Source organism: Oryzias melastigma, linkage group LG24 (assembly GCF_002922805.2).
Source record: "Oryzias melastigma strain HK-1 linkage group LG24, ASM292280v2, whole genome shotgun sequence".
Taxonomy (NCBI): Eukaryota; Metazoa; Chordata; class Actinopteri; order Beloniformes; family Adrianichthyidae; genus Oryzias; species Oryzias melastigma.
In genome coordinates, this window is record NC_050535.1 from 10,590,173 (window position 1) to 10,601,560 (window position 11,388).

General features: G+C 44.8%; 1 protein-coding gene across 1 annotated transcript in view; it reads left to right on the top strand.

Annotated features, from left to right (window-relative positions):
• Positions 1-10,386, top strand: part of rev3l (REV3 like, DNA directed polymerase zeta catalytic subunit) — a 41,945-nt gene extending 31,559 nt beyond the window's left edge. Inside the window, exons 14-31 of the mRNA XM_024291656.2 lie at positions 1,426-2,234; positions 2,468-2,550; positions 2,639-2,957; positions 3,028-3,139; positions 3,210-3,325; positions 3,498-3,616; positions 4,838-4,956; positions 5,041-5,182; positions 5,406-5,650; positions 5,767-5,875; positions 5,992-6,198; positions 6,278-6,387; positions 7,403-7,517; positions 7,603-7,740; positions 8,031-8,221; positions 8,330-8,576; positions 9,494-9,706; positions 9,825-10,386. Coding sequence (XP_024147424.1) covers positions 1,426-2,234; positions 2,468-2,550; positions 2,639-2,957; positions 3,028-3,139; positions 3,210-3,325; positions 3,498-3,616; positions 4,838-4,956; positions 5,041-5,182; positions 5,406-5,650; positions 5,767-5,875; positions 5,992-6,198; positions 6,278-6,387; positions 7,403-7,517; positions 7,603-7,740; positions 8,031-8,221; positions 8,330-8,576; positions 9,494-9,706; positions 9,825-9,965 — 3,535 coding nt within the window. The 3' untranslated portion in view covers positions 9,966-10,386. The remainder of the gene's footprint in view (positions 1-1,425; positions 2,235-2,467; positions 2,551-2,638; positions 2,958-3,027; positions 3,140-3,209; positions 3,326-3,497; positions 3,617-4,837; positions 4,957-5,040; positions 5,183-5,405; positions 5,651-5,766; positions 5,876-5,991; positions 6,199-6,277; positions 6,388-7,402; positions 7,518-7,602; positions 7,741-8,030; positions 8,222-8,329; positions 8,577-9,493; positions 9,707-9,824) is intronic.
• Positions 10,387-11,388: the final 1,002 nt, after the last annotated feature.

Below are 11,388 nucleotides of genomic sequence, written 5' to 3' on the forward strand. Positions count from 1 at the left end.
ATAACCCTGGAGAACTCGAGTAATTTTTTTCTTTTAATTTGACAATTTAAAATTTCTGTGTTCATTTTGGTAGTTACAATTAACAGCAGCCAAAACATTTTAAATAAGGTTGTAATGATTCTTCATAAATCTGTAAAAAATTCATCCAAACTCGTCAATATGTTCATCGGACATACAGAAAATTAAAAAATCGGTTCGTCTGTGCCTAAATTTCAAAAAATGCAGAGTAGTAGTAGTAGTAGTTTATTTATTTGACAGGGACAATGTGCAAAAACATTAAAGATGTTTTACACCAGATTATAGCTGAAGCTAGTTTCCATCTGTAGTCCCCAAACAAGTATAAATCAATACAATACAAACTTCAATATAAATGTAAACAATCATTCAATACCCACTCACACATTAAACTTTTCCACAAACAGCTGATTACATAATAAAATGTTACAATCAAATCTAACAAAAGCCATATCATTGCTTGCATTCAAAAGGTAAGCAGTCATTCAAGTACTCACTCCTACTTTAAACACATCAATTTTTGACTGGTTACACAATAATACAAAAATAAAAAATAAAAATAATAAAAATAAAAATACAATAAAATTATACAATAAAATCTAGTTAAAACGATATCACTGTTTAAAGACCAAAAGTAGGTAGTCAAGTACACACTCTTAATTTGAACATTACAAATCTTGACTGGTTACACAATAAGAATAAATAAAATTATACAATAAATTTTGCTCAGACCACATTGTGTTATTAACAATCCCTAATGTTGACACTGCTGCTTGTCCAACAGTAATTCCTTAAGATTACGCGAAAAATTGTTAATTTCTGGTGAAAGCTTCAAACTCTGTGGAAGTTTGTTCCATTCTTTGATGGCTTTATAAGAAAAGGCTGTCTGTCCGAAGGCCGAGCTCCGTTTAGGTAACCTGCAGTCATTGTGACTCGTGGACCTTGTAGTCCTGGTTGTTTCTTCCGAACAGAGCTGGACATATTTTTTCAGTGGGGGAGGGGCCATATTGTTTAAGATCTTAAAAAGTAATCGCATATTCATGTAAGTGGTTATACTGTCAAAATTTAGCATGCATTAGCATTTAGCAGAGCAGATCACATTTCTTCATGCAGACTCGCTGTGAGTGTGTAGCAGACTGTCTGCGTGTTCTTCATCTGTGCTTCCCTTCTGGAAAATTCTCACAGCTCCTTCCCATTTAAAAGTTTCACACAAGTCAGTCCCTCCAGGATTTTGCGATGATGCGATCACAACTATTTGCGCAAATTTAAGCAAACCTGAGATTTGTTCCTCAACCCTCATTGGGAGTGCGGGCGCAATCCCCAGTCCCCAGTTTTCTCCTCCTGCAGCTGTGTGGAGTTGCTCTCCAAATGTTTTTACATAAACTAAAGCTTGCCCAATCTTCTCTGCAGGGAGGTTGGAGGTCGTAAGCTGTCGGTAGAAACCCGGCAGGTGAAGGAGCTGGCAGAGTTCAGCGGTGACCTTTCCCTGGAAGGTCTACGGTTCTGGAAGACGGCCTTCTCTGCCATGACACGCCCCGCTGCCGCCATCGTCTCATCTCCACCAGAGGCGGAGGCAGCTGAAGGGCTCGCTCCGTCCTCGGCCTCCAACAAGAAAGTGATCCTGCTGCCCTGCAGGAACCCGCCGAGCCGCGAGCGCGTGCAGCTGTGGCTGGAAGCCAGGAGGCAGTACGAGAGCCTGCAGAACCGCAGGAGGGATGGGAACCCTCCAGAAACCGGGCAGCCTGCTGGTTCTGTCTGCCCGGCTCTGAAGGTTGACCAAGGAGAGAGCCAGACTCGGATCAGAACCCAGAGGAGACGCAACCTGAATCTGTCCTTGAATGTGACTTCAGTGGGTTCACAGTGCGGGTCCACAGAGCAAAGCCCGGTGTCGGAGGACGCCGGTGAAGGCAAGGAGGAAGAAGCCAAAAGCACCTCCCCAGACTCTCCAGACCTCCCTCCATGGCAGCAGTCAGTCCAGCCCAGTTCTCCAGACCCGGAGCGCCTCAGCCAGCCCAATAGAACCCTAACAGAACTGTCACCCGGGATCCCAACCGTACAGGCTGGAATGGGATGGGCCAACAGTCCGTCTTCTCTTCAGGGCAGTGATGTGGAGGACGACAGAACCAGCCCACAGCATCTGGACTGCACCCCTTTCTCACGGAAACGGCGGAGATGCAAGGAAGACCAGAATCCGATGTGCAGCACGCCCATATCCGAGGGTGAGAACGGTCTGTCTGAACTCTCTTTAGAAAAGAAATGATCCAAAAATAACAATTTTCTTTGGAAAAAGACGTCAAAATGTAAAAGTTAAGATGCTTTATATTATTACATTTAGCAGAAAAAAACTAGACCACTGTTTCTGCAGGGAGAGACGATAATAAAATGAAGATTTTTTTTGAGAAATCAGACTTGAGAAATCTGAGCCAGCACCATTCCCCTCTCTGTCCTTCAGGAGATTCTGTTTCCCCGAGACTCCAGCGCAGGAGAAGCCAGGCCGACCCGCTCAGACGAGTCCTACTGACCACGCAGATGAAGGTCAGGACGTCTGTCTGATGGTTCAGGGTCTTCACTCCTCCACCGATGTTCTGATTTCCATTTCCTCTTGTTCTTGGTTCTTCTCCAGAACCAGTTTGCTGGGCTGAACGTGCCAAAGAAAGAGCATTCTCAGATCGAAGGGCCGAGCATCTCCAACTCCTATGGCTTCAAAGTCAGCATGCAGAACCTGCAGGACGCCAAAGCTCTGCACGAGGTCCAGCACCTCACCCTGATGGCTATGGAGCTCCACGCCAGAACCCGGCGAGACCTGGAGCCCGACCCGGAGTTTGACCCCATATGTGCCTTATTCTACTGCTTCAGCTCCGACGCTCCGCTCCCGGACGCGGGCGGTACGCAGCTGACCGGTGCCATCATGGTGGACAAAGACCACCAGGCCACTGCACGAGGTGAGAATTCATGTGAAGGTTTGTCTCCAGTTTTGGTTCTGAAGGCTGAGCCCGTCAGCTGTTCCGGCAGGTCGCAGGGAGACGGCGCCGCTGCTGGTTCGGTCCGGTGTGTCCGGGCTGCAGGTGACCTACGCCAGCGAGGAGAAGATGCTGTTCCAGGAGCTCGTCTGTATCATGAGGAGGTGTGTTCTGAAAGATCCACAGCCACTGAAGTCCAGAACCATGGAGCTGAACCTGGTTTCATTCCATCAGGTTGGACCCAGACATCCTGTTGGGCTACGAGGTGCAGATGCGTTCCTGGGGTTACCTCCTCCAGCGGGCCGCCGTGCTGGGAGTGGACCTGTGCCAGCAGCTGTCCCGAGTGCCAGGTACAAGCAGGAGTCTGGTTTCAGAGCAGAACTTCTGATGAAGGTCAAAAGGTTTCAGTGAGACAAAGAAAATCAAGGAAACCTAAGACATTTAAGAAAAAACAAACCCAAAATCTGCCAGAACATTTGTTCTGGCCCCTCCCTCTGAGGCCAGGTCTGCTCCTCTTCTCAGGTGACTCCAAAGAAAACCGATTCGCTGCAGAAAAAGACGAATATGGCGCCGACACCATGACGGAAATCCACATCATCGGACGCGTCACGCTCAACCTGTGGAGAGTGATGAAGAGCGAGGTCGGTGTCTTAGAAATTCAACACATTTACCCAAAATCTGGAAAATACAATCATGTCAGGAATTTTTATTTTGATAGTTTTTAACATAACTTACTGTTTCTTAGGTTTTAAACACTAAACCACATTAAAACGAGCTGAAATTACAAGTTAAGTCAAAAGTATTTATTTTTTGAAATCTAAAAGTTGGACGATTTCATAATAAGGGTGTGCCAAAACATCGATATATCGCGATATTTAGTCCTGCGATTGATTCTCGATTGGTTCTCACCATGTATCGATCTTTTTTCGTTTGAAGAGGCTGTAAAACGTTGTTTTTGTCGTGTTGTTGTCATGCTGAGACGTTCCTTTGGAAGTAGATAGAGGGTACGCGTCGCAAGACTGGCTGAAAGGAATTTTTTTTAACCAATTATTGAAGTATTGCGATATCATTGATATCATGAGTCATATGTTGCGTATCATAGGTAAACAGATGTAGTTTTACAAATTTGAACATTTGTTAATATTGACTTGAAAGAAATAAAATGATTAACATTTTCTGTCCCATTTGAAGCTCATCTTGCACACTTAACTGCTAGACAGTTAAACTTTATTCACATTTAAAAGCTTAAAATATGATAGTTCTAAAAAGTTTTTAAAATATAATTTTTAAATGGGTTTCTTAGAGTTTAGGAAATTTCCGCTTATTAAGCAACCGGCTAAAGTTGCTAAATTTCCACTTCCGGCTAGAGATTGTTTCTGGAGCCATCTTGCGTGTGTCCAGACGCCCCTCAATTTTTTTGCCTTTTGTGAAAACAAAATCTGAAATAAATACATAAAAAATGTTAAGAACTTGTACAAGTTTCTGTTTGTCAAAAAGGATTTAGAGCTCCATTGAACTCAAGTTTTCGTGGCGATAGCTCTTGAAATCATCGGTTTTCATCGTATACTTCCATTCTCATTCTTAACGTAGATGTTGTTTCAGTGGAAATCAAATCATCTAGATTGAATATTTGCAGCAAATAAAACAAAGTGTTCTTGTGTTTTGCCTTTAAGTGACGCATCACGGCGCAAAGCCGCCTTTCTCTGCAACAGAATCTGCTGGAATTGTATAAACAGTTGAAGTGTTTAACACTAAAGGATTAAAATCCACAGATTATCTGTCTGTAAAATGGAAAATGATGATCCATCTTTTAGTGTTTGTTTCATTTAGGGTGACTCTTAAAGCGTTTGTTTCTCCTCCAGGTGGCGCTAAACAACTACAGCTTCGAGAACGTAGCCTTCCACGTTCTCCACCAGCGCTTCCCCCTCTTCAGCCACCGCACGCTGTCCGACTGGTTCGACCACAACACCGACCTGTACAGGTTCATGTCTGCGGTTCATCTCTGCTTCTTGAGCTGTCCTTCATTCAGTTTGACTCATCCTGAGCGTCTTGACGGTCCCTGCAGGTGGAAGATGGTGGACCACTACGTGAGTCGGGTTTGCGGTTCCATGCACCTCCTGCAGCAGAACGACATCGTGGGCCGGACCAGCGAACTGGCCCGATTGTTTGGGATTCAGTTCCTGCATGTTCTGACTCGAGGTTCACAGGTATGGACTCCAAGAGTTTTATTTTTAGATCAGCTTTTTCAATTTGATCAACCTTTTTAGCTTCAGTCCAGTGTTGACATTCTTTGAATTATCATAACTAACGAACGTTTTTCTTAGGGACTCTGACGCAGACAAAAGCAGCTCAAGAGTCTTAACATGAGATGTTGGTGGTTTTTATTCAGTGTATCCATAGTTACGACCTGCTTCTGCTTTTTCTCTTTAGTATCGTGTTGAATCCATGATGCTCCGTGTGGCCAAACCTCTGAACTTCATCCCCGTGACGCCCAGCATACAGCAGCGAGCCCAGCAGAGGGCGCCGCAGTGCATACCCCTGGTCATGGAGCCGGAGTCGCGCTTTTACAGCAACTCGGTGTTGGTCCTGGACTTCCAGTCTCTCTATCCGTCCATCGTCATCGCATACAACTACTGCTTCTCCACCTGCCTCGGTCACGTAGAAAGTCTGGGAACGTAAGGACATCTAAAGCTGGCAGAACATCGCCTTACTACTCAAGAATTACAGATCATCAGATGATAATAAACCAATTCTTGCTAAGAGACTCAACACTGAAGGTTTTCTGTTACAGACCCGATGAGTTTAAGTTCGGCTGCACGTCTTTGCGTGTTCCTCCTGAAGTTCTTCACCAACTTCGCAACGACATCAATGTGTCTCCCGGTGGGATCGCTTTCGTTAAGGTATTGGAACTTTTATTCCAGAAGAAGACGGATCTTCTGCTCCGAGATGTAGCTGTCAGACTTGTGGTTTGACTTGATCTTTAGGATCGTTCAGTTGGTTTGTGTTTCGTTCTTAGTCCTCGGTGCGTAAAGGCGTCCTGCCCAGGATGCTGGAGGAGATCCTCAACACCAGAATCATGGTGAAGCAGTCGATGAAGACCTACAAGCAGGACAAAGCCCTGATGAAGCTGCTGGACGCCCGCCAGCTCGGACTCAAACTCATCGCCAACGTCACCTTCGGCTACACTTCAGCCAACTATTCTGGACGCATGCCGAGCGTAGAGGTGAGCGCAAGCTGTTCTGTTGAACGTTGAGTCCGACCAGTGTGTGTTTCTCCTCATGAATGCGTTTCATCTTCTCCAGGTGGGAGACAGTATCGTCCACAAAGCCAGGGAGACGCTGGAGAGAGCCATCAAGCAGGTCAACGATACCAAGAAATGGGGAGCCCGAGTCGTGTATGGAGACACAGACAGGTGACTCGCATCACTGAAATCTGATACATTTCATGAGATTTCTGTAAAAAAAAAAACTGAACTGTTCTTAGTTTTCCTGTATAGTCGTCATTCTCACTAAGGAAACTGATTTTCCTGAAACAATTTGGAGAAATTGAGATTCATTTGACATTATTAAACAAAATTTTTGTTGGTTTTAGTTACGATAGGATTGACTACTTTTCTACCATTTTGGAAATCTCTCTAAGGATTGTGGGATAAAAGCCAGCTCTGATTTGCGTGTTTTGAGGATTTGAAAAAGGTTTTTCTGTTCTCTGCATATGAGATACTGAACAAATCTGGGATTTTGTGACCGGTTTAAGGTAATTGTTAGGCTTGTTGGTCATTGACGTCATATTGGAAATTGACCACATTTGGGGCGTGTTCTGAAAAGTTAAAGGAAGAGTTCATAACTGGACCATCACATGTTAATCTAATGACCCCGCCCCCACTTTAGTGTATTTGTATCCAAATTTCAAAATAAAATGATGGTTTCAGTAAAAAAGGATTCTGGATTCTAATGTATCCACTGAAGTGAATGGAAAAGGGCTTGGAGTCGGTTGATCTGCTTCTCTTGTGAGGTTGGATTGGTTTACAGTGAAGTGAATCGAGATGGACTCGATTTTCTAACATCCCAACTAGTGGTGAAACCGTGAATTACTTTGGCTCCACATACTTTGAGCCTCAAAGAGGAGGGGAAGTTGTGTTTTCTTTTGGTTCATCGTGACCTTTACTCTTGTCTGTGTGAACCCTGATCCCTCATCAGGGTTTAAACCAGTCCTCCAATTAGGGAGCTCCATAAGAGCATCCTGCAAATTCTGAAGCAGGAAGCTTTGAAAAGGATCATCTAGACTTAGTTTGAGGTCCAGAGAGTTTTCAGATATTCCTGGACAGAAGGTTGGTACCAGGATTTGGAACTTCTTCCGTAATGAGGAAGCTGGACTGGTATTGTCTCTGGTAAGTTTGTGTAACCACGCTGCTGTTGTGCGTCTCCCAGCATGTTTGTTCTGCTGAAGGGAGCCACCAAAGAGCAGGCCTTCAGGATTGGCAACGAGATCGCCGAAGCCGTCACTGCGACCAACCCCAAACCGGTCAAGCTGAAGTTTGAGAAGGTAATGGCCCTCCAGTCGACGGCGCTCTTTCAGGAGGACGCCTCCATGTTGTTGTGGTGTGACCCAAAGGCCGCCGTTCTTCCAGGTGTACCTGCCGTGCGTGCTTCAGACCAAGAAGCGGTACGTGGGCTACATGTACGAGAGCCTGGACCAGAAGGAGCCGGTGTTTGACGCCAAAGGGATTGAAACGGTTCGCCGAGACGGTTGCCCTGCTGTTTCCAAGGTAACCGGCTCTTTCTGCCTGTCGGTTCCCATTCAAATAGACTTTTTGAATTGGTTTAATTTGTGATTATCAAGCAGTGGGGAGCAGATTCCTCCAAGGTGTTCCCACCTTGAAGGTCGAAGTCCCCATTTTGATTTGGGGACTCTACATAGCAACTGTCACCATAGTGACTTTTTACCCTATTGCTACTAAAATCTGACCTGGAATAAACCAAAAACTCCAGTTTGGGAAAGTGTGACGACGATCCACACTAAATATTCTGGGTTCTTATGATGGTTTGCTGCTTCCAGATCCTGGAGCGATCCATTAAGCTGCTGTTCGAGACCCGGGACATCAGCCAGGTCAAGCAGTTCGTGCAGCGTCAGTGTCTGAAAGTTCTGGACGGCCGGGCCAGCATGCAGGACCTGACCTTTGCTAAGGAGTACCGGGGTAGCGGCTCGTACCGGCCCGGAGCTTGCGTTCCGGCGCTGGAGCTCACCAGGTGTGTCACCAGTCCATGTTAGAGGAAGTATCTGTTCAGCAGAACCAGAACAGGTCATGTTCATAATGAGGGACCCGGCAGCAGAACTAAGCGGTTGTCTCTTCTCAGACGGATGCTGTCGTACGACCGGCGCCTGGAGCCGCGTGTGGGGGAGCGCGTGCCGTACGTGGTGGTGTACGGGACCCCTGGCGTTCCCCTCATCCAGCTGGTGCGGCGCCCCCTGGATGTGCTCCAGGACCCAACCCTGCGCCTCAACGCCACATACTACATCACCAAGCAGATTCTGCCGCCGCTGGCCCGCATGTTCCAGCTGATTGGAGTGGACGTGTTCGGCTGGTACCAGGAGCTGCCCCGGGTGAGGACCAACCGGGACACGGGGGTTTTGAATGGGGCTCTGCTGCTCCCTGCTGGCAGAGCTGCCTAACAGCGGCTCCTCCTACTAACCCTACAACACCATAGACTAGGGGTGTCAAACTCAATCGCACAGGGGCCAAAATCCAAAACACACCGAACAGGATAAACGTTTATTCAACACACAAAAACTACATTTTTAAAACTTTAAAACTGGAACTTTTTAACACAATTATTAACTAGACATATAGCATTATCTGAGATAATGATGAAGCTGATAGCAGAAATCACTGAAGCTAATAGGTGAAAATGATGAAGCTGATAGCCAACTAAAATATTAGCTAAATGCCAAATTAGCCTAAAGAACTTTTAAAAAAAAAAAAAACCTAGGTTAGCCAAAACAGCTAGCATGTTGCTGAAAAAATAGCTAAACTTCAAAAAAGTCTAAAAAAAATACATAATTCGCCAAAACAGCTAGCATGTAAATATTAGCCTAGCTCCAAAAACAGCCTAAAAAAGCTTAAATTAGTCAAAACAGCTAGCTTGTAGCTGAAATATTAGCTAAAGTCCAAAATAGCCTAAAGAAATCTTAGTAAATGCCAAAATAATCCAGCAGAGTGCCATTCTTTTTACTTTAAAACTAACTTTTTAACATAAATATGAAGGCAGGAATAACTTTCTATGTTTTGCTCTCCATAAAATTATAATTTGGAAAAATTATACAATTTAGAAATAAGCTTAAGATAATATTGGGCCATTAATAAAAGTAAAATAAAATGATCTGGAGGGCTGGATAGAATTACCAGAAGGGCCGGCTCCGGCCCCCGGACCTTGTCTTTAACACATGTGCCACAGACCGATAAATATGAATGAATTCTGCAGACAGGTGGCGCTGTGACTGAATCCGTGTTTGCTCTGTAGGTCCAGAAGGCTTCCTGCTCGGCGGCCGCTGGAGATGAGGTTGGCAGGAAGGGAACCATCTCCCAGTATTTCACCACTCTGCACTGTCCCGTGTGCGACGAGCTGACCCAGCTGGGAGTGTGCTCGCAGTGCCGGGCCGAGCCGCAGCGGGTCGCCGTCACTCTGTACCAGGACATGAGGCAGTGGGAGAGCCAGCAGGAGCAGCTGCTGAAGGTGAGGACTCTCAGGAGCTCTGAAACCTTATAAGGTTGAACTATAAAGAGAAGAAAACTTTTTTCTTCCCCTCAAACTCGAATGAAGGCAAACGGTAGAATGTCCTGTGTGTGCTCAGATCTGCAGGAGCTGCAGCGGCGGCGCCGAGCGGCAGGTTCCCTGCATTTCCCTGGACTGTCCCGTTCTCTACAAGCTGTCTCGGGTCAACCGGCAGATCTCTAAGGCGCCCTACCTCCGACAGCTGCTGGACCAGTTCTGAAGGGCCCCTGAAAGTCGGCGCTGTCTACTAACTGGTGCTACTGGCCTCCACTACTCCCAGGTTTTTAACCAGGACGACTTCTTGAGTTCCTGTACAGATCAACCTGATACTTGTGATATTTTAATGCATTCTGTTCAAAGAGTGCCATTCATGGAACTGATGATTACCCAGAATCATTTTCAGTTTTTTTTATAACTGTGGGACTGTTGCAATACTCTACTTTAATAATTTATTCAACGCAGAGTCCGTTATTTCATTGTGGTTTCATGTCTAACTGTTCTGAACGCAAGCTCCTCTCCGCTGTGCGCAGCATGTGTGTGTCTTTGTATAAATGTACAAACTAAAGTGTTTTTGGTGGTTTTTAATGGACGACGCTGTGGGTGAAGGTGTCAGACTGAAAATAAAAATGTGAAGTATTCAACAGCTTCCCTTATTTAATGACCTGGTATGGCAAGCAAAAGGTGTCAAAATCACAATATGGATTTAACTCATTGAATTATCCTGACTGTGGACGAAAAGACGAGGATTAACTTTTTCCTTCATTTGTTCTACACACTCACTGGCCAATTTATCAGGTACAAATTTCCAACTTCTTGTTAACGCAAATTTCTATTCAGCCAATCACATGGCAGCAACTCAATGCATTTAGGAATGTGGACATGAAATGCTGCCGTTCAAACCGAGCATTAGAGTTGGGAAGAAAGGTAACTTAGAACGTGGCGTGGTTGTTTGTGGTCCGAGTATTTCAGAAACTGCTGGGATTTTCACCCACAACCCTCTCTAGGGTTTACAGAGAATGGTCAGAAAAAGAAAGTTCATTGAAAGATTACGGCCCAAATAGCTTCATACATGAGTTTGCATGAATCCCCACATTGTAGAGTATTTTTGAAGAATTTAATGAACAGTAATTTGACTGAAGGCTACAACATTCAGAATAAAAAGTTTTTTACTCCTTGCAACAACACAAGGAATTCAAATATGGCAAGCCGGTAGGGTCAAAAGTTCTTCCAACGCAATTGTCTTTGTAGATTCTAACCATCAAAGTGCATTCAGTGTTCGCAATTCTCAAGGAAAGGAGAACCATTAAAATTACCTTCAACCATAGCGCCAGCACTAGGGTATTATTATAGTAAATTTTACTTTCAAATTAGAACAGCATTTGATGGCTAAGAAATTGTGCTTTTCACTAAATGCAGTTAATCGTGATAGTCGTATGCAGTTGATTTAGCCCCAGGAAGCTAAATACTGGCAAAAAAAGAACATTACATGGCTTCTTACTGGCAAACATTTTGTTAATCTGAAAAAAAATCAGAGTAGCAGCAAATTTTCTTCAGAGATTTTTCTGGTGCATTATAGAATTAACACAATTTCAGTAGCAGTTGGTGCTAGCAGTCCTTCATTAATAAGGACTAGAATAGACAGT